General features: G+C 37.2%; 1 protein-coding gene across 2 annotated transcripts; it reads right to left on the bottom strand.

The window, feature by feature from the left end:
* Nucleotides 1-4589: 4589 nt before the first annotated feature.
* On the bottom strand, nt 4590-16316 carry LOC149921185 (DIS3-like exonuclease 1). Of its 2 annotated transcripts, none has more exons than XM_090162760.1 (19): nt 16037-16316; nt 15836-15972; nt 15623-15774; nt 15471-15552; nt 15124-15404; nt 14932-15065; nt 14118-14203; nt 13802-14062; nt 13595-13743; nt 13345-13536; nt 13185-13287; nt 12860-12954; nt 12634-12796; nt 12468-12563; nt 12235-12387; nt 11250-11358; nt 7413-7567; nt 7041-7352; nt 4590-4907 (listed from the first exon to the last, which is right to left on the bottom strand). In XM_090162760.1, the coding sequence occupies exons 1-19, from the start codon at nt 16263-16265 to the stop codon at nt 4650-4652; spliced, it is 3147 nt and encodes a 1048-aa protein (XP_090018886.1). In that variant the 5' UTR covers nt 16266-16316; the 3' UTR covers nt 4590-4649. The 2 variants fall into 2 exon arrangements, with proteins under 2 accessions (XP_090018886.1, XP_090018887.1); XM_090162761.1 differs by having other exon boundaries at nt 15124-15347.
* Between the last annotated feature and the right edge of the window lie 6526 nt (nt 16317-22842).

Below are 22842 nucleotides of genomic sequence, written 5' to 3'. Positions count from 1 at the left end.
ATCGTGTTGGCGCCATCTGTTTCTATAAGCAAACACCAAGAAGACACTTTTGCAAAATATATTAAGGTTTAGTTTTCCAATAACACGATAGATGGCACCAACACGATTTGATTAAGTTCATTTACTAAGCCTAACTCTCCAACTCAACAAATACTGTCCCGCGAAACGGTAGGTCCTGGAAGGCAAATTTGGATCTCTATTAATTCTATCTCATTGGGCAAAACACGTGAAAAGGTACCTAAGTCCATCATGAAAAGGAGGCGAAAAGGTTAAATAGACCAATAGTGCTTTGAGAATAAATAAAAGAAGCGAAACTCTTACTAAATAGATCTTAAAGTACATTTTTCCTCCACCTATCGTTGGATATTCTGGCTATTTTATTTTATTTCTAAATTTAGACGCTTCAATAAATGCCGCTCTCTTTCTCCCCCCCCCCCCCCCACCACTTACGCGCATGCGCGAGTCGATGAATATAATCGTCACGTGGTTATGTTAGTTTTATTGGTAAGGCTAAAGTTGATTGCGTGCTCGCATTTTTATCTTTCAGGAGGCGCGTGCGAAATTGAACGAGTTCTTCAATATTGAAATATTAAGTAGTGCGCACTTTAAAATAAAACGCTTTTACTAGTATGTCCTGGCTCTCTGTATTACTATATTTAGGGAAATCGTTGAACTGGTTTTAGTTGATGGATCTTAAAATTCAATTTGCACGTGAAAATACGCCGTTATGTTAGGGTATAAAAGCAAAAGTAAATAGGGGTAGAAAGTCTGGCACTTGGGTTCAACCGCACGACGTCTTATTTGAGGGGTATAATTTTTGGGCTTCGGAAATGACTTCCCACTCGCCTCTTTACAGGGACACAAAGGTATCGGTTGTACTCCGCCACGATGAAAAATAGTTATCTATAAAATACGTTAATATTAAACTTTTGCTTTCGATAATTTGGTTAATTTAGTTCCTAAATAAAGTAGATATATGATAGAGACTAAAATGCGACATTTTAAAAATAATAACACGACTTTTGAATAGAAATAAACCGTAACTAGAAAAACGCTCCCCCTATTTTCTTATAATAAACGTAATTTTGAAATCGTGTGTTTAATTTCGTAAAGTAATATTGAGAGACTGTATTAACAAATGGTAAACGTCTGGACAAGATTATTAAATTTAGCAGGTTGGATTACGGATTCATTCGAATAAGTCAGGCTTGCTTAATTTATGTATTATTATTAAATATTTTCTTAATTTTTCACGATCTTCAATATATCTGCAATAGAGGGAGCTGTTGACCAAGTCACAAATCAACATACAATACGCCTCCTTCATCCAGGTGAGGGGGGGGGTGAAATTCTGACGTATTGTAGAACGTGCTTTTTTGTTACTGGTTTAGAATCGTTATTCAACCTCATAAAAAGTTGAATAACTACTCTGGTTTGGATATTGTTCGTAGCAAACTAGCAATTGCGCTATTACACATTATCAGAAAGTCAGTCTGGTCATAGTAATCGCTTTATTTTTGTAATAAATCTTTATTTTCATCGGAAAGGCAGTCACAAGAGACTGTGGTGCGATAGGAAAAAGATAAACTTTAAGATCCATTTTGACGTGGCCAAGAGCAATCTTGTTGAAAGTTTCACGAGTTACTCAATCACTGTCGAACTTATACTTGAAAAAAAAAGCTGTTTAAACATATTTCAGGATTTGGTATATCGTCGACTGGACTAGAGCGTCTCGAAAATAATCTTGGACGCACTAGTCTGAACAAGCATCGGTCAGCTCACTATCGCAGATTCAAGAGTTGTCTTTATACAATATTATCTTCTAAATTTACTAACAATAATTAAAATCCCCTTGACAGTAACTAATGAAAAATTAGATTACTATTAACATAAGTAACATAGGAAATGTAAGTACGACACTGAAAGATATCCGTTAATGATAGTCTGTTGCAAAGCGATTGCGTAGTTTAGGAACAGGAAATTCGTTGGCATCATTACAACACGTATACTCAATTTCATCTCCCAATTCTATGTATTTCATCGTTATTTGGCCAAAGTAAAATGTTCTATTTTCACCTGGTACGTAGCCGCCGCCACCGCCGCCGCCGCCGCCGCCGGTGTTCGAGACATGACTAACGAAACAGTTTGTAGTAAAAAAGTAAATCATACATCAATCGACAGAAAATATCCAACCGTCGCTGTCATTATTAATTAAGTCAGTGCTGATCATTTGCATTAAGAAATTTTAATTTTAAGTGAGCTTTCTTGCCAATTCGCGGGACCTCACAACCCGCGTACGCACTATTGTGATATTTGAATTTCGTAGCAATTCAATATTCAGAATACAAGCGGCATCTGTCTCCAAATATTTGATCTTCGACCTTGGAAGTTTCTACGGAGTGGCCCCATAGGCTCATTGTCTTCTACAGGGTGTTAACAAGTCAAAATTTAATTTTAGTACGGATTTGAAATTTTCAGGTCACGTAACTCGTGCAGGGGGGCATTTGAAACAAAAAAAAATTGACCTTGAACCACGTGATCAAGGTCATACCTAATTACACCAATAACAAGTCGAGGGATTTTAGACAAAACCATAAGGTTGTGATGAAAATAATGTACCAGCTAGAGACCAGGTTGAAGGGCTAATAACTCAAAAAGTACTCGTGCTAGAGTATCAAAATTTGCTAGACAATCTCATCTGGTAAGGGTCTTTCTGAATTTAAAAACTCAGATGACCTTCAAATCATGGTTCAAGGTCATTCAAAGTTTATCTCGAGAACCAATGATTTAGTGAAATGGTTCTCGGAATAAATTTTGAATGACCTTGAAGACATGGTTCAAGGTAATGAAAATTCCCGTGGTCAAGTTACCCCCTGCATGTTCTGTATGTCCTGAAAATTTCAAATTCGTTGTTAGACACATTTTGAGTTATTAGCACTGGATCGTTTTTTGTTTACACCCTGTACAGGGCTTGGATACTTTCGGATTGTTAGATAAGGTGTTAGCTATGCTATGTTGTGACATTTTGGGTATTGCTATACAGGTTTTGGCTATGATATATTGGGTACTTTAGGAGTTCATTTTCTTATACATGGTGTTTTTTAATACACCAATGAGGTTATTAGGATCGTTGTTAATGCACTAGGTTGTTGAGAAATTGGTGTTTTTGGTAACAATTCCTTATAGGTGGTTATAGTGTGCAAATCAAATTGATGTAGACGGTGATTGAAATAATTTTCCTAATGAACAGGGTGATTGATAAAGCGTTGTGAATATTTGGTTGTTAAGAATTATTATCCTGATTATGTTCAAAGACAGGGTAATTAAGTTATTGTACAGGGCGGTTGATATTTTGGTGAAATTTACACCTCGGTTGTTATAGTGCACTTACTAGTTTTATGTACAGGGTGATTGAAATATGGTTTATTATTAATGGAGTCTTTAGAAACGGGCCTTTAGTTGTGTTAAACGAGATTGTGATTGCCTTGGGTATTAGACTAGCTGATTATTATTACGCCCATTTTCGACTAAATTCATCTTATGGTATTATAGTACGTTTATTAAGTTAATGTTTCAGATGATTGAAAATATAACTTTAATATTAAAAATATTTAATACATCGAGGGGATTGTGTGTACCTAAATGTCCATGACATCTTGTTTGCTTTTGAAGGCGTTTCAATAAGACCTTTCAATAATTCATCTTAACGGAAATTGCCAAGAAGTATTATTTCCGAGAGTCAGGACCTGCGTGTTACTGTTTATATAGTGCTTGTTGAAATAATAGAGACTTTTCATCTTTACGGTGCGCAACAAGTGTTTCCTTTCAACCAGGTAGCTTTTTTTGACGTATTAAGGCTTAGCAAAACCACGACGTTCTATTTGCGGGTGAAAAATTTCTATTATTTCAACAAGCACTGTATAAACAGTAACTTGCAGGTCCTGGCTCTCGGAAATATTTATTCTTGGCAATTTTCTGGAAGTTGTTTTATGTAAGCGCCTATTTTCATTAGGCCTTGGCTACTTCGTAAAAAAAGGTTGGAGGCTAAGATTTCCCGACCATCGTTACCTTTCTGTTCCAATTTCCAAAGAATGGCAAGAGCTTGTCAACAATGTTATACTCAACACCTCAAGTTTTCAATTGCCGCTGAGGATGGCGTTGCGTTGCCTTAGATTTCTGCTGAGAGCAGCGCCATCTGGAGCAGTGTTCTGTACCTGGGATTAAACCATTGAGTTGGGAATATTAATCTATAGGTCCAATCAAAACGTCGGATTTCAGTATTTCGCGAAACAAGTTTTTAAAAATAAGAATACTGCCGTCTGCTCCCAAATGACGAGAAAACTTTATCATTCTACCCGTGGCGCCGTCTATCTCTCAATGGTTCGTTCAACTAAGACGCGTTTTCCGGCAAAAATAATGGATGGCGCCATGGGTCATATGATAATGTTTTCTCGTCATTTTAGAGGAGACGGCACATTCGTGATTTTCAAAAACTTGTTTCGCGGGGAACAGATTTGATTGGATCTCTAGATTAATATTCCCAACTCAATGGATTAAACCGACTACATAATAAAATGAGAGCCGCGCCATCTCGAGAATAAAAATTTAATTTTAGTAAAGCTGCATATTTACAAAAACATTCAAATACATTATGTAGAGACCGGTTTGTTACGTATAGCTAGGGACATTTGTTTCATTTCTAAAATAAGTTCATACAAAGTCTTTTTGGAATTGATGGGCCGGATTTGCGATGCTGTTTTGTCTTGACTGTCCATTAATTTGCTCTTAACTTCCGTAACTACATCAACTTTCTTGATGGAATTGGGTGTGGTTTCAGATTTGAGACCCATCAATTGAAATTGAAACTTTGGCGCGTGAGCTCGCGATTCTTGAATATCTATTTTCATCTGGAAATAGACGAAAGTAAAAAATGAAATGCGATAAAGCTGCGAACGCTACCTGGTGGCGAAAAGGACAAACTTAATAAAAACTAAAGGCGTATTCACACGAGCCAATAGTCGTTTCAATAAATGCTTCTCTCTTTTTGTCCCCCCTACTGAATAAAAAATTCACGTGATTATGCAAGTTTTATTTGTAAGGAAAAAGTTAATAGAACTCACGCATTTTTTTATTTCAGGAGGCGCGTGCCAAATTGAACAAGCTCTCCTGTATAGAAATATTAAGCAGCGCGTGCTATAAAATATCACGCGTCTATAAGTATGTTCTGGCTATGTATTGCTATTTCTAGGGAAAATCGCTGAACAGGTTTTATTGAAACGTCTATTTTGCACGTGACAGTACCTTCACATTGTGAGGTATAGCCGACATATTTACATGATTTTACACCCTAACATGGCGGCGTAATAAGCCTTACTATAAAGTCATTACGCTTGCCGAACTTGTTTTAATGTATCGCTTTCGTCACGTGACACGTAGGAGTTCAGTTCAGTTTTGAAGGTTAGATCTTTATAAAAAGAGTGACTCGTCGAATTTTAATTCATGTCTTATTCAACTTGTTAAAATGTTCCACGCGCTCTTTAATATTTTAGCGTTAAAGGCTCGCGCATTTTTTTTTATTTCAGACAGCACGCGCGAAATCGCTCGAGCCCATTTACGCCCATTCACATGCAAAGGTTTTACTGAGAGCTATTCACAAGACAGACTGCATTACGGGCTTCATCGCAGTTTAGCGTCCGCTTGCTAACGCGTCACACGTAGCCTTTGACAGCGCCTCGCTAGGGGGTGATTTTCTTCTTGTGATGATGTCACTCCGTTACTAGGTCTCAGTAAAATATTCCCCAAAGTGACAAACTTATGGAACAATATTATAGACTTATGGTATTTACTTATGATCAAAAGTTTTATAATTCCAATTTATAAATTTCGCATAAAGTGGAATATTTTGTTTAGAATAGTTTTTTATACAGACCAAAGGCGGGGAACTCAAACTTATTCATATTAAAATTGTATTATTGTAATTTTTACGTAATTAGTCCTTGGACAAAACTTGTAAATATTAATAAAGTAACATGTATTATTACCATTCAATTGCAAAAGTTGCCGATATACATGTGATATTTTAAATTAAGCGTATAAGACGCGTTAATAAAACCCGTTTTGCATTGAAGCCAACATAAAAAATCTGTGAGGTTGGAAAAATTCTTGTTCATGAAAATAAGGCGATTGGGTTGGCCGCTGTAGCGCGAACAGCGCGTGATCAAAGTTGGTCGTGGTATAACCCAGATACTTCAATTAATGTATTTAAAAGTCAGTAAGGTATTAGCCTAGCTGATTATAATTACTATTATACATCTAATATAAAAAGATTGTTTGTATATATGTTTGTCCGCTATAGGAATCTACAGTTTTCAACTTAGGTCGACCACATTCGGTGTACTATCTCATGGTACCCTGACTGTGGTTTTCGACGATTACGGACGGCCAAACAACTTTAAATAATTGAATTAATTTAATAATTAGGTATCTATTGCAATTTTTTTTAAGTCTCTTCTATAGACACTAGGCCGTATAATAAAAGGCAAATTATTATGTAGTCAACGTATAATTGGTTAATATTGTCATTAACCAGTTGGTTATATTGAGTACGGTGCCATGCGTGGAGACAGTTATTGCAGCGTTCTATTTTGGTTTGAATGTGTCGGAGTTTCGTCACTGGCACTTTTTCCTTGGTTATACAAATAGGCATTTTTACCCGGGAACCCAGCAAGTATCAAATAAAATTATAGTCTTACGGTGAAACAATCAACCAAGGATCCTATATGTTAGAAGGATATGAGGCGAGGGACGAAAAATGGCAGCGCCGTCGGTGGGTCATGCGCTATAGAGAATCCGTCTTTAGATTCCGTCAAGGACAAAACATAGAGGAAGCACCGCCAAATTTGTCATTGAGGGAATAGAAACAAAACGTTCCACGTTTAGAGGTTCTCGTAATATCGACGGCGCTGCCGGCGTTTTGAAAACACGGGCTGGCCGGAGGGCTACCTATCCTTCTAACATATAGGATCCTTGAATCAACTTACCATTAGCTTGTCGAAGTGCTTGTAACTTTGGTAATAGCCGTCACTTTGAACAGAAATCTTCCCTTCGGACTGTACCAGTTGTCCGTCTTTCCACAAGACCTCACCATCCACGATCACCGCTACTTTGTTCTCTTTATTACGTAATGGCACGTGACCCTTCATCCCGTACTCGGGCACGACCACACCAACGCCGTTATTTTTCAGGTTGTAAATTACCCCTTCGGCTTGTCGCCGTTCGTCATTTTCTTCCAGATTTTTAAAAAATAAAATTTGAAATAGATTGGCAGAATCCTTCTGAATATTTTTAGCTGCCTAATGTTGATAAAATAATTAAAACCAAATTTTATACAAATTTAAATGTTTTAAATTGACCTTGTGTTTGTTGTTAATATGATGGCAGAGATCTTCAAGCTCTTCGTTCGATAAAACATCCGTTTCTAAATCTTTGCTTTCTTCACTAACAGCCAGAAGCAGAAGGCGATGCACAATTATGTCGGCGTATCGACGAATTGGGGACGTAAAATGGGCTGGAAAGGAAATTCGCAATGTTTCTCATTTCCATTTTGGACATAACCCCCAGCAAAGATAATATAAGCCTCGTACCCTAGATTCGAAATAACTGCCTCTCGCGTAGTCAGTAGCGTTTACCGACATCCTGCAGGAACTCCGAAAAACTTTACTCAATAGAGTGTTGTCGTCCGAAACCCTGCGCCGTCACCATTGTAATTTGCCTATTGATAAAAACGGTAACTGTCATGGCGGCCACTATTAACGCTACAGCTGTGACGTTACAAGTTTTCGAAATCGTATCAGACGACAACACTCTATAGTTACGAACTATTCGTGGCTTGCTCGTGGGCGTGGCTTGTGTTCGTTGTCATGGTAACGCGTATAGGTCAGCCATGACATTAAGACGCCAATGTTGGTTACGTGATTATTTTGCAGGATCGTGTGGCGTTTAACCGAGTGATCTGTGACGTGAAACTACAGTCATGGCGGCCGTTTCAAGGCAGGCAGGGCTTAGCTACGGCGTATGCGTACGAAGCTACGAGAAAGCACCAAAGACCACGGCCAACTTAAATGACGAGCTGTTCGCGCAACAGCGCGTCATCAAAGTTGGCAGCGACCGATGGAGACCGATTTTTCGGAGGTCAAGTGCCGTAAGTGGGTAAACGCTTCGTTGAAATCAGAAAGCTCTCAGAATTCGTATCTAGGGTACGGAGGTCTATATTATCATAAGTCTATAATATTGTTACAATATTTTACACTTATTATATCATCTTTGCCCCCAGTAGCACAGGCTGTTTGCCAACAAGTTTGTTTAACGTTGAAACCGTTGGTACTTGCATGGAATTTTACGAACGGGGCTACATAATAACGTGGTTTGGGAAACGAGAAGACAGCATTGTCACTGCAATTTTTGACGGCGCTTTCGAATCGATGATTTAATTCTTCGACATGGAGAGGTCGGGTGAGCGAGCTGGCATCAATTGAGATTTACATACGCCTATATATTTTTACCTAGGGTTAAGCTGTCTAAAACGTAATGCAATCTAACGCGTTCACGATTGTCAATAAGCTACACCATGAATGTATTCATTTCAACCATGAATATCGAACTGCATTAGGTAGTCGGACCTCAGTCGCTAGTGGGAGGGGCTTAGCTATAATGACGTCGGTCACGCGCCGCCGCTCAAAAATTGTATTGAAGGGCAAAGTTTTGAAACTTGACTAACTTTCAGTGCCAAGGCTTAGCGTTAAATTATGTTTCTAAAATGTTAATACACATCTTTTTGATTGAACGAAAATAGGTAAGAATATGAATAACAAATTCCTTTATTTATGATTATCAATTGATTTTGTAGTAGTAGAGGTATTTTCCTAAGAATCACTAGTCATTTTCTTCGCCGGTTAAATCGCGCAATCCCGGAAACGTTTTGTGAATCGAGTCAATGACAAATGTCTGTCTCCTGATTGGCTCAAGTGATTACGTAAAACGCAGGAAGGAACCGGCCATCTTAGCCCCAGATGGTAGTAAGGGTAATGATATAGTTCGATATTCATGGTTGAAATGAATACATTCATGGCTACACCGAATGGTAATGTGTCGGTTTTAATTATGTGAGCGAATGTATTCATATCTATCATGAATGTCTAACTATAACTTAGCCTTTTCACCATCTGGGGTTAGGATGGGCAGTGCCTTTCTGCATTTTAAAATAGAGTGTTGTCTTCTGATACGATTTTGAAACTTTGTAACGTCACAGCTGTAGTGTTAATAGTGGCCGCCATGATAGTTAACGTTTTTTATCAATAGGCAAATTACAATGGTGACGTCGCAGGGTTTCAGACGACAACACTCTATAGACGAAGAACGGGTATGATTTTACGTAATCACTTTGGCCAATCAGGAGACAGAAGTTTGTCGTTGACTCCATGAACCCAACGTTTCTGGGATTACGCGTTTTAGCCGGCCTTGAAAATTACTTGTCATTTTCAGAAAAATACCGATATTACTACAAAATTAGTTGATTATAATAAATAAAGGTATTTGCTGTTAATAATTTTAGATATCTTCGTCCTATAGAAAAGATGATTATTAAAAATTTTATAAATAAATTTCGCGCTAAGACTTGTCAATGAAACTAGCCAAGTTTCAAAACGTTGCCCATGATAGACCCAATGAGGTAGAATAAATAGAGATTCAAATCCGCCTTCCAGGACCTACCGTTTCGCGGGACAGTATTCGTTGAGTTGGAGAGTTAGGCCTAGTAAATGAACTTAATCAAATTGTGTTGGCGCCATCTATCGTGTTATTGGAAAATTAAACCTTAATATATTTGGCAAAAGTGTCTGCTTATAGAAACAGATGGCGCCAACACGATTGAATAAAATTGAAACTTAAGCCTAATTCTCCTACTCAAATAAAACGTCAAGCGAATCCCAGATTTCTTTGGACCTCTATTTATTCTATCTCATTGGTTAGACCCCGATTGTTTTTTTGCGCCGCCGCCGACGGTTTATAGTATTTTTTAGCAGGGCTACCAGATTTTCCGTTGAAATCAGTCTCTTTGCAGCTTTAACAAAAATGTAGTTCTTTCTTTATCACATTTCAAGTATTACTTTGCTAGTGCCAATAAAAGACAGTTTATTTTCTACTTGTTACCGCGAACGTCTTAAACTCCTAGAAAAGGGATTGCTAAAACCTCCTACAATGAAAACGAGATTTCATATAAACGCCGCCGCCGCCGCCATTAAATTTTGGTTCAATGCGCCGCCGACAAAAAAGTCAGCGCACGACGATAGCGGCGCCGCCATCGATGGTAAATCATAGAAATCTCATAGGTAACTAGAATGCTGCCGTGTAACTGGCAAATGGGCCAAACGCCGTGGCAGACGATAGCCAGATCTCAGCCAATCAGAGCTCAAAGAGTGGTTCTGCCAAGAATTTAATGTCACCAGAGAGAATGACGTCACCTATCTCCCGCTATAGTAGCGGATCCAAGGAGGATTATTATCCTCCTTGAATAATCCTCCTTGGCGGAACCACTCTACGGCCTCTCATTGGCTGAAGGTTCAAGGCGAACTGGCGTCAAGCTCGGCCGTAGGCGGCAGCATTCTAGTTACCTATGAGATTTCTATGTGGTAAATGACCGGATCGCCGGCGCCGTTCAAAATTTCGCGGTGTCGGTATCTATCCTCGGGCGCATGACCGACGTTATAATAACAAAGCCCCTACCATCCTAGCGACTCAGGGCAGATTACCTAATTGTATAAGATATTCATGGTTGAAAGGAATATTTTAATGGTTTGGCGTAATAGTGGAACAAGAAAGGCGCGACGTTTAAGCTAGGAGCAACAAACACAAGGAGAACGCAGCTAGCCTTTAAACACGCTAACGAAGGGTTGTGTACGAATTTCATTGGACGAGCGTCACGAGCCTTTACGCTAAACGTTTTACGGGCGGGGGAAAGACAATTTCCGAATTTTCCCCTTCCGACGGCAGCAGGCGCTAAAGCGTCTAGCCAATGAAAAATGTACACAAGAAAATCCACGACTTTTGACGGGTTGCGTTCTCCTTGTGTGGGGTGTTGTGTTTGTTGCTCCTAGGTTTAAGCGTGTTAGCCCACGTCAAATACCAAAATTGGCCCAAATAGTTTTGGCTACTGGGGCATGGGTACTATATTGTAAAATTATAATAATTATTACTGTATTTTTCCAATCCTAATCCGTAATGGTAATATTCGTTGCTTGGAAATGAGCCAGTTGAAATGTAGTTGGCTTCAGACATAGCCCGTGTTGTCATAATTCGAAGTATCTGAATATCATTCAAAATATTAATTTTTAATGAGTGAAAGGGTTTGATTATGTACTAGGTCTGATAATTGTAAAATGAGTCCCAAGATCAAAATTGGCTGGAACCAGCCAGACTGGATCAATTCTGATTTTTTAAAACCATTTTGGTTTTGAAATAAAAATTGTAGCACAAAACGGTCCGAAAAAACCATGCTCAGTGGATCAACAAATTTTACATCAATTCCATCAGCAGTGGCATAAATAGGGCCCCCGCAAACCGCCCCATAATGTTAGGGCCTCCACTCGTCCCTTATAAACACCACTGATTATAGGGGCCCCCAAAAGGGTTTCTCAGAGGGGGGCGGAGACCTTAGCTACAGGGGCCACCAGGTTTAATGGAAGCTAAGGGGTGATTGTCTAAAAATAAGTCTTATTACGTGTTAGCAAACAATTTTTCAATTTAGTTCATACTCCCTTTAACAAATCTACCATAAAAAAATTATCTCATTAATTTTTTAAATATAACTTTCTCACAGAATTGTTTAAATTTCGGAAATAGGCCTGAAAAAAGGCCAAAACTTGATTGGCTGTATCACAAGGTATGGAAAAGGACGAGCCAGCTAAAATTCCGTCTGAATTTTTGAATGATTCTGTGACCCTTTAAGCTTCCTTTTTAATTTTAAGAAAAATTTAAGCCTGCTCAAGAGTTACTCAATTGTTATAACAAAAATTTTGTTACTTTATACTTTCACTGAGTTTTTCCAAAATTGCCATAATTGATTGTGCCTTATAAAGTTAGTACTAGGTTGTGTATTTCTTAACTAGTACTAATTGTGCTATTTCTTAGTTCGTGTTGCTATTTTTAGCTGTTTTTCTGAAAATGTAATGCTTAATTTACCAAATTTAAATGCGGATCTGTTGAACTGGCAACTTTATTCAGAGACTCGTTCAGTTGTTTATTCGATGAGATATTGAAATCTAGCCCCAACATGGAGACGATCATTTTAAGTTCTTCTAGATCACTCATTCTTGGATTAGGGTGATGCCTCAGCTTTAAGAAAAAAATTACCGTTAATTATTTTTAAATAGATTTAAGCAATCATGAAAACCAAAAATAGAAAATGTAAGTACAATAGCTTCGTGAGAGAACACTTCAGAGATTTTCTTAGCAACCCAATGGTTAGCAAATATCATGCATTCAGCAACTGTTTCGTGAATTTCAAGATGCTGTAATAAATTAATTAGAATTAAGGCAGTTGACATTATAAAAATAGTTTACTGAAGACAGAATACGAACCTCTTTAGGCTTAGGCGTGTCGGTTTGGTTCTGTCTAACATCATCAAATTCAAATTGAACTTCCAAACTATCCAGTTCAACTGCTCCACTTTGGTGTCGCCTTTCTTTTAGAGTTCGGGCGATTACCGTTAAGCACTCAAGTGTCCCTTTGAGTTGTTTAAATCTGTTTCCAAGTAATTAAAGTTTTATAATGTACAATTTGAAATTTATTTGGTAATGAAATTACTTCTTCCTTCCTTCCTCGTAAGTCAGTACTTTCAATTCTTTGATACTTTCTCTTACTTCAACAAACGTCTTACCTTCCAAAATCAATTGGGCAACCTAAGTTATAAATGCCGTGTTTTAGACACGATGATATACTAATACCATATTGTTGTAGACATTGTGATTTCAAGTCCATTGTCCGATACTGAAGTATATCTTAACTAATTTGCTAGTTCAGTACCTCATTTATGTCACAATTAATTAACTTGTTGATTTTAGCGTAAATTATCGTATTTTATGCTTGTATTTCAATTTCAAAACAAAGGGTACCATTCAAATTTACCAACCTCATAAAACAACTTATAAGAAGATCGAATCACTGTGCGTCCGAACCAGACATTTTCAACTTCAAATCTATCATTTAATTCCCATAGAACACTAACAGCGTATCTAAAAAAATATTAAAAGTTACTTCTTTGATAAACCGCTTTCTCCTGTTACATTTACCGATCAACTCCACTAAGTAAAGAGCATAAATTTGCACTCAAGACAGCAGGCAACATGTCATATCGTCGGTCAGCGAGATAAACGGTAGTTGATCTGGCTTTTGCTTCTGAATCAACCAAGGAATCCATCCGAACAAAATGTGTTACATCAGCAATATGAACTCCAAGTTCAACATTACCGTTTGGAAGCTCACTAATCGAAAGATCATTTGAAATGTGTTTATAAATAGTAACATTTTAATTCAACTAACCGAATTGACAATGTATCATCTACATCTTCGCAACCTTTCGGATCAATACTGAAAAGTAAATGACTAGCCCTCAAATCTCTGCGTTTCACGGTTTCTTCTTCATCAATAGACCATGGTTTGTCAGGTGTTACAACGGGAAGTTCAGCGAGCTAAAAAAGACATTAAAGTTACTTCCATATCTTGATTTCTTCGTTTATTACAACTAACCAGTCCTTTGGAGAACGATGATACTGAGACACCATGTTCAATTAACAGAGCACTAATTTCCGTTTCAAGATTTCCAATTGGACCCAAAGACTTTACAAAATGCCCTTGTGGATAATTGGAATCAATCTCCCACCGATCAATTCGTATTACAATGCGGTGGTCTTGAAGTTCTCTTGCTTGTGTTGTTCGAATTCGTATCTTGGGAATTCGGTAATCATACGGTATAGCCAAAACATGGTTGGCTCTACTATTCGTTATATCCTGTAAGATTCATGAATGATAAATATGTTTTAATGTTTCAAAATTATAAGTTTACATCATCATCTTGAAAAACAGTGACATAATCTCTCCACCGTCGTTGAATTATTGCAACTACTTGTCCAACAAGTAATTGTTTCCAACCTAGAAACATCATACTGTCACCATACTGAGCAGAAAAATTGGTTTTGAGTTAATAGAATCGGAATCTTTTGAGATAATTTCTTCCGGATCTTTGAGATGATCAAATTGGGATCTTTGAGATGATCAAATTGGGATCTTTGAGATGATCAAATTGGGATCTTTGAGATGAACAAATTGGGATCTTTGAGATGAACAAATTGGGATCTTTGAGTTGATCAAATTGGGATCTTTGAGATGATCAAATTGGGATCTTTGAGATGATCAAATTGGGATCTTTGAGATGATCAAATTGGGATCTTTGAGATGATCAAATTGGGATCTTTGAGATGATCAAATTGGGATCTTTGAGATGATCAAATTGGGATCTTTGAGATGATCAAATTGGGATCTTTGAGATGATCAAATTGGGATCTTTGAGATGATCAAATTGGGATCTTTGAGATGATCAAATTGGGATCTTTGAGATGATCAAATTGGGATCTTTGAGATAATCAAATTGGGATCTTTGAGATAATCAAATTGGGCTATTGAAGATAGAAATGAGCCCTTTGTTTCATAGAAAGGGGTTATATTGGTATTTTAAAACTGAGCTTTTCAGGTTAAAGAACAGAGTAGATTATTCCCCACTTCGAGTAAAGACGTAGTCTAATATATTTACCCAAAATCAAAATTTTGAACCAATATTTCAACATTTATAATTGATAAATTAAAAGTCTAAATCAACAAACCTTTGGCTGAAGGAGAAGCGTATTTGATTTCGGCATCTTGAATAATTTCTACAACAACATCGTCTCCATGAATAGCTCGGTTTCTGTGTTTCATTCCTTGAATGATGACATCAACAGATTCCTTAGTTCCAATTCTTTTGAAGACATTTAATTAATATTAATAGTTCAGCTTAACCAATGATGGAATCATACTTTGTTACGGAAATGAATGCTTCATCTTGAGAGTTGTATTTATTGACACGAAGCCTGCCTTCATAGTAACGTCCACTTTTAACTCCCACATTTACCAAATCAGATGGAAGGTAATTGCTATAGATTTTCTCCGACTCTTTGGGCGAATCATCCTCCAAATTCATCTTAATGGACTCATACAGTTCTTCAGCCTGTTTAAAATCTGGCCAAAAGTCTTCCAAGTACTTTTTTAAATGAACAACGAAGATGTTACTTGTTTCGTTTCCAAATTTTTTAATCATCTATACATGTTACCACGTTAATATTGTTACAAAATAATTAAAATTTTCAATAAATGTTGTACTAACTTCATCGTCTTCCGTTACTAGCACCAAAGGCATCAAACCATGTAAATGTTCCATTAACCACCGTGCAGCTTTGTAGGTAATGCTACATTAGTGGTTAAAATTCCAAATGAATATATTTAATATGTATGAATTTATATAATAATAACACCAACTTTATCAACCAATCCTTAACTGACTGGCTATTGGTCCGTGTAATATGTGTGTCTAATCCAATTTCATTGAGAAAAACTGCGGAACTTTTGGTTCCATCTCGCACAATGTTTAAAATTCTTGTGTAGTGACGTTTACCAACATCATTAATCATCTGAAAATGTTGCAATTATTTTAGACGGAAAATTTTAAAACTCTTATATAATTAGTGCTACCATGCTAGCTATTGACTGTAGAAATACAACAGACGTTAGACCAGGTAATTCTAATATTTCCAAATAATTTTTTACAATATCATAACACGGAATGAGGTAGTGCGTGGCGCCAATAGGCAGACTTCCTCCCCTATCATCTGAAATTATATTTTATAGATGAATAACTATTTTATTAGTCATATCCCGTTTACAGGTACATACGGTGTTTTGTATTTTCATTTTTTGACCAGCAGTTTTCATCATGTTCTCGCTTGATATGGGCACATAATAAGCTTCGACAGTGAACATCTTTCCTCAAATATTGTTCCCTTACAGTTCTAATTCCTTTCCCTTTTGATTTCAAATTGGTAATTCGATTTGTTTTAATTAGAACTTCATCCTGAAAAGTGTTGGAGTCTGAGAATAGAAATACTTCCATGTTTGGCTCCATTGTAAAATGCTGTAAACAAAAACACGTGTGTGCAGTCTGGAGGGGTTGCCCTCTGACCTAATATAATGATTTTTCTTCACGCATAAGAAAATAGATGGCGTCACTTCTTCCGAATGGTTATTTTGGCCGTCAGCTGGAAGTTTAGATTTAACATATCATGATATCAACGACAACCTGGATACTTATTTCAAAAACTATAAAAATGATAATTTTGAAATGTTCATGATATTTTAATAAAGTGTCCAAGGTGAAGAAAAAAGTGACGTTACCAATGTTATTTGGTCATATATAAAAATTATTAAGCAGTAATTAACGTTTCTGTACTCGAGGGTACATATTCAAATATTACAATTTGAAATAATTTCGGAAAAATACCATTTGATATAGAAATTTTTTCATTCAATAATATTTTTAAAGTTTGTTTTATAAATTATTGCTAGCAGACGACACTTACTCAACGCCTCTAAGTCAATGGTACTGCATTGTGGGGATAAAAACCCCTGTTTTGGGCACCGTTTGGTGGTAGGCTGATTGAGGCTCGAACCTCGAACTGTAGTCCGTGATCTTGGGGTTATGCTCAGTGGCCGTATGTTTGGAGCTACTCATAGTCGTGCTGCTGCTGCTCGTGGTATGCGCGCTCTTTATTTACTACGCCGTTCCTTTTCGCATTTCAGTGTTAAGTCGTTTACACAGCGCCGGCCCTAGCCCTTGGTCAGGGTAGAGCGAGATTGTTTTTCGATTGTTGCCATGCCGCCCCGCGCTTCTCAAAAAGAATTTGGGCGCCCCTTTCCACCTGGCCGCTGTCCTGGCGCCTAGAGTGACAACTCCGCTTGCTCTACCCTAGGGCCGGCGCTGCGTTTACAATATTGTACAATGTATATATTCGCCCTCATCTCGAATACTGCTCGAGTATTTGGTCACCCCATCTAGTCAAAGATATTGAGCATATCGAGAGAGTACAAAAAAAAACAACGAAATTGGTTAATGGTATGCGTACTCTTTCTTACGAAGAGTGCCTTAAACGATTAAATTTATTCTCCCTTAAGGACAGGCGTGCAAGAAATGATCTCATTGAGAGTTTGAGACGTTAAAGTTATTCATGGTCTCTACAATGTCCAATATAACGAGTTTTTTTAGGTCAAATGGTCTGGGCGCAATATAGAATCTTATATTTGGTTGGTTATAGATGTATTTCATGGATAAAATACATTTTTCTGTAGGGCACATTTACGTGGAAAATAGTTTGTTTCAGGGATGCCAGATCGGGTGAAATTTCCCACATCAATGAAAATTTTGACCTAGAAAATTCGGCAAAGGAGGGCTTTAATTTTACGAACCTTGGGTAAAGGTAAAAGGTAAATCAGACCGAAAATTCGTAAAATCTAGGGAAATTCTAGGTGGGAATACTTCAAAACCGAAGTTATTAAAAATGTATTAAATTTATAAACTTAATTTGGTTGAGTTGGCACCCTTGTATTTTATTTAAAGGGAATATAACCTGCAAAGCAATCTTTATGGAAGACCCCTTCAATTTTTAAAATTTCCCTGTACAGTGGCGCCAAACATTTTTAAAGTCAAAGGCTAGAGTGGCCAAACCTGCAAACGTTGGTGTTCCACACCAAATACCTGAGGTTATATTCCCTTTAAGCCTTCTTTAAAAATCTAAACTGAAAAATCAAACAATATTATAGATGAATAATTCGATATTGAAAATAAAGATGGCGCTTTATTTTCAATCATAGTGGCACCAAGAATGTATTTATTTATACTCAGGGAGAATGAATATGTTGAGACTATCGACGGACACGTTGAGGCCCTAACGCCGTCACGTTAAGGGGGGGGAGGAAAAAAGGACGGGGGTCTTATTTTTTGCGTCCTCGCAGCAGCGTTAATCGCGTCGATAAACGTCATTTTTAAGAACCAATGAGATTGCAGTATTATTGGATTAAAGCAGAGGAGCATACCGGGGGCCCCAACCATAGAAATCGGATAACAAACTAGAACGCTTAATCGAATGGCTGACAAGGTACCGATTAGATTCTTGGCTAAAACGACAGTAACGCCATCTGCGCTGCCTAAAGAGGTGCGCTCGCGCGTAACTTGGTTAAAGGTTTTCCCCCACCCCATTGAAATTAATGTAAAGTTGGCGATAATTAAACGTTAATTAACCTACCAAATGATATAAGAAATATTCCACTGACAATTTTTCCCGTTTATATGAACTTAAATGTAATATAAAATCGTCTTGAAAAATCGTTTATCGCTTTATAACATTCAAAAATAATATTTTTCCCGCACCATGTAGATAACCGAGCATCTGCTCGTCTAGGTAAAGTTTGTGTTGTCAACGCGCGTATTAGAAAGAAAAATGAGATTTTAGAAAGTAGGTTGTAATTCGGAACGATATTAATACTTTTCACGAATTTTGTCATCGGTGAATTATAATATGACTTGAAATAAGTTTCAAGGTTTATTTAAAAGCTAGTTTCATAACTTTTCATCCATTGGTTCGTTCAGAATTATTCTTTAAAGTAGACGAAAATTTGAAGGCCAAAAATTTCTGTTATTTGTTTCGTATTAAGAATATCATATTATTAATCCAAGATTTGATTTAACAATAGTAATCGGATTTTTCCGTTTCAAAATACGCGCGTTGACAACGCAAACTTATTATATTATTAATGTTAATAATTTTAATATTATTTTTGAATGTTATAAAGCAATAAACGGTTTTTCAAGACGATTTTATATTACATTTAAATTCATATAAACGTGAAAATTTGTATGTTGAAAATTTCTTATATCATTTGGTAGGTTGATTCGCTCGCGTTCTACATGTCGAACAGTTTCATCGGTGTCGTGTTTTCTTTTCAAAGCATTGATACTGGTCTTTTGGATTTATTCTTTACGGCAATCAATATGAACTTAAATTGAAGTGACCCATTATTCCGACTTTCCTATCATTTTGTCTCACACAACCTTCACAATAGGCTCATTTTCAAGCGATTTATTGCAAAAATAACTAGAGTTAGCTGGGTGGTAAATTTTAAACGCGGTTACATGAAGAGCGGCGGATGCGTTTTAAGTCAACGAAGGCGCAAAATTGAAAGACGCGTTTCAGGTACAACGTTAAAACCACGATTACAACACAACATACTTGGGTTTATAGCCGTACATACAATACTAACGTAGATATTCGCGATAAACCATTACTGTGCACCGGTTTTCCCCATAACCATTGCTCGTAAAACAACTATTTCTTAAAGTAACCTGTGAAAAGATATGTTTTTGTTTGAGTAATTACTCCTTAAATATTTATTTACGGAATTTTGAACCATTCTTCATTTTTTATTTAAAAAACAATCTTTCTATGATTTGAAAGAAACGCGTTTTCTAGTGCGTTCTTAGCGATTGGAAATTATGGTAAAAAGAAAACTATTTCTAACACTAACCTGTGAAAAGATATGTTTTCTTTTGAGTATGTACTCTTACACGATTTGATTACTTTAATTAAACATAAGTTACTTTAAAGATGTAAAAAAAACCGCGTTAGCGTCGAGCTAAAGTCGGCCATTTAATCTTAGGTGAAATAGAGTGTTAGTTCACCAGTTTGGCACCGATGGCGTAACTTTCGTTGCCAGCCAAACGAAAAGCATGGGCCAAAGGCAGGGTTTTTTAAAAGTTCTAATCGGAACCCGCGACAAAATTTCAAAAATCGTTCTAGTTTGTTATCCGATTTTTATGGCCCCAACGGGTGGAATTGGAGAAACGCTAAAAATAATCTCGACATATTCATTCTCCCCGAGTATAAATAAATACATTCTTGATAAAACTAATTCGATATTTACAAGGGGGAAATGGGGAATGACTAGAATAGGTCCAGCCCCGAAACTTGTCCAAACGTCTCATAGCATTTTAGTACTAAGTGCTTGACCTTTCCGCAGGCCGTAGTCTTTAGACACCATCTGTTGTTGACTTTTAGTATAATTTTAAAGCCGGAGACAATGGCTCTCGCGACGATAGCACGAGCTTTCTTACCGATAGATAGCGCCTTATAAGGATAGCCTGCAGAAATTACGCGTTTCTGCTAGCTGTCACCTCCGTATTCACTCCCTTTGAAATATTTTATCTAGACCTTTATATACGTTTCCTATATCTATGGTCAAGTCATAGAAACCATGTACAATCTTAAAAGTTTCAATGAGGTCAGTTCGAAGGCGGCGATCAGAAAGGGACAAAAGGCTCAGGCGCTTAAGGTGGTTAGGATCAGGGCCGGCGGATAATGTGGGTATGGTGGGTAGAAGTACCCACCCGGAATTGATGTCATCAAAGTCGGTGCTGTGGGGATAGAGTCACGGCCATTGTCACAGAATAGCTATGTTTCCACTCTCCTCGAAAAGGTTTTGCAACGAATAATAGAGCCATGCCGCCTACAAAATAATTTGCACAATTTTCCCGGGACTACGTGTTTTTCCTATCCCCTCCTTGATGAAGTTAGTTCATAAACGGGATCGTATTTAATGGTCTTCGTTGTACAGGTCACAATTAAAAATTCGTCACTGAGAGAAGAACCGCTATCCCGGTTTTTACACACAATCCTAAGGATTTGTGTGTATTAGTCTCACGTACAGTGTAGCCGATGCCGCCGTGTCGCGCATACCTCTTCAACGTTTATAACTAGAAGAGTCAATGATATCTCGTTCGAATGTACATACATTACCATTGATAGCCTTTCATAAAGTTTTCAAATCGGAGCCCAAGAAGTTGGGCATTGCCCGATTTATCGTTTTCGGTAGTTTGGCTTTGTGTGGTTGATATTGTGTTAAAAATTAAGTCCAGTGACGTTAACAAAAATATTATTGGATAGGTTAGGATTCAGTGGAACTACAACGTCGGTTATATCAGTAAATATTAAATGTAAGTATAGTTTTCGGGGTTATTTACGGAACCCCAATGTTCGTGGTTTTATATTTCCGCCTGAAAGTCGACATAACGTTCTTTAATTTAAGTCCGATTTTCATGAAAGTTATATTTTTGAATAGCTGTGGTTTCCATATATCCTAGAATTGCAATTACGTTGCTTAATTTTAATTCAAAGTAAGGTTTTTTGGGCAGCGTATACGGACCCCCTCAACTTCCAACATTGGAAATACGCGTGGTTATAGAGACTTTACGCGAATTTCTCTCTGGCATTTTTCAAGGCCGTTCTATTATGACCCAAAGTAACAAATAAGTGTGACACTTACCGGAGGCCGTTCTATTATGACCCAAAGTAACAAATAAGTGTGACACTTACCGGAGGCCGTTCTATTATGACCCAAAGTAACAAATAAGTGTGACACTTACCGGAGGCCGTTCTATTATGACCCAAAGTAACAAATAAGTGTGACACTTACCGGAGGCCGTTCTAATATGACCAAAAGTAACAAATAAGTGTGACACTTATCGGAGCAGTACGTGATGCTTGCAAGGTATGACCTGAAGTAACAAAGAAGTGTGACACTTATCGGATAAATACGCGATGCTTACAACGTATGACCTGAAGTAACAAATAAGAGTGACACTGATCGAAAGAATTTTCGTTGTTTTCAAAGTATGACTAGAAGTAACAATTAAGTGTAAATACAATTATGTGTGGCCGTGGATATATATTGGTTGTGATACCGGCGTTGCAGGTTGCTGTGAATAGCTTATTATCTTTGTGTTCTTTTTCTCTACTTTTAAATCTTCACTTCGTTGTCTTTTTTTCGGTTTTATTAGTTACACTATTTATTGACGCTACAATTAATCGTAATGAAGTTCTATTAATGCTTGTATACAGGGTGTTTCAAAAGGTTATGCCAAAACTTTAAGGAGTTGTAGGGGGTGAATTGAGAAGTATGCCTGTTTTTCCCCATTTTCCTACGATGAGTTAAAAGAGATCTTCAAAGTGTGGCCTATTAGCCCCTGGATGTAGGCTGCAACAAGCGCCAAACCAAGCAGCAGGGAAACGCGAACGTTAAGGTTTGGGTTCGTGTGATAGGTAAAAAAGGACTTTGTAAACAAATCGAGGTAGCCAGCGTAAAAAAGTAAACTTAAACAGTATTAAAAATCCCTGTTGCTTGGTTATTATTACTAACTTTCCACCTTTTTCGGCTTTTATAATTTTAATTGTTTTATTTTTCTGTATATTATTTAACGTTTTTTTTTAATCTAAAATAATTTTTTACTACCATTCTAATATCCTGTTTTTAATCTTCATTTAGGTCAAACCGAAAAAATATTATTTCTGTTTCAGCACATACGTCTTTTAAAGGGAATATAACCTGCAAAGCAATCTTTACGGAAGACCCCTTCAATCTTCCAAATTTCCCTGTACAGTGGCGCCAAACATTTCTAAAGTCAAGGCAAGAGCGGCCAGAGCTGCAAACGTTGGTGTTCCACACCAAATACCTGAGGTTATATTCCCTTTAAGACCACTGAATCATGCGTGGGAGCAAAACTAAACCCTTTTTCCAATAATTCAATTTTGTTAAATTTTATTTTTGACAAATTAATGACTGAATTGGTAGATCTATTTTTATTAAAGGGAATATAA

The sequence above is a fragment of the Leiobunum rupestre genome, chromosome 11 (assembly GCF_980474605.1).
Source record: "Leiobunum rupestre chromosome 11, qqLeiRupe1.1.hap1, whole genome shotgun sequence".
Classification (NCBI taxonomy): domain Eukaryota; kingdom Metazoa; phylum Arthropoda; class Arachnida; order Opiliones; family Sclerosomatidae; genus Leiobunum; species Leiobunum rupestre.
Note: the sequence above shows the minus strand (reverse complement) of the source record. Positions and strands in the feature narration are given on the sequence as shown.

Coding starts and splice junctions, on each gene's coding strand:
- LOC149921185 (XM_090162760.1), bottom strand. CDS start 16,265: ATGGAGCCAAACATGGAAGTATTTCTATTCTCAGACTCCAACACTTTT. Junction 15,775..15,835: donor TACAGTCAATAGCTAGCATG/GTAGCACTAATT, acceptor CAACATTTTCAG/ATGATTAATGATGTTGGTAA. Junction 4,908..7,040: donor AGCACTTCGACAAGCTAATG/GTAAGTTGATTC, acceptor GTCTATTTCCAG/ATGAAAATAGATATTCAAGA.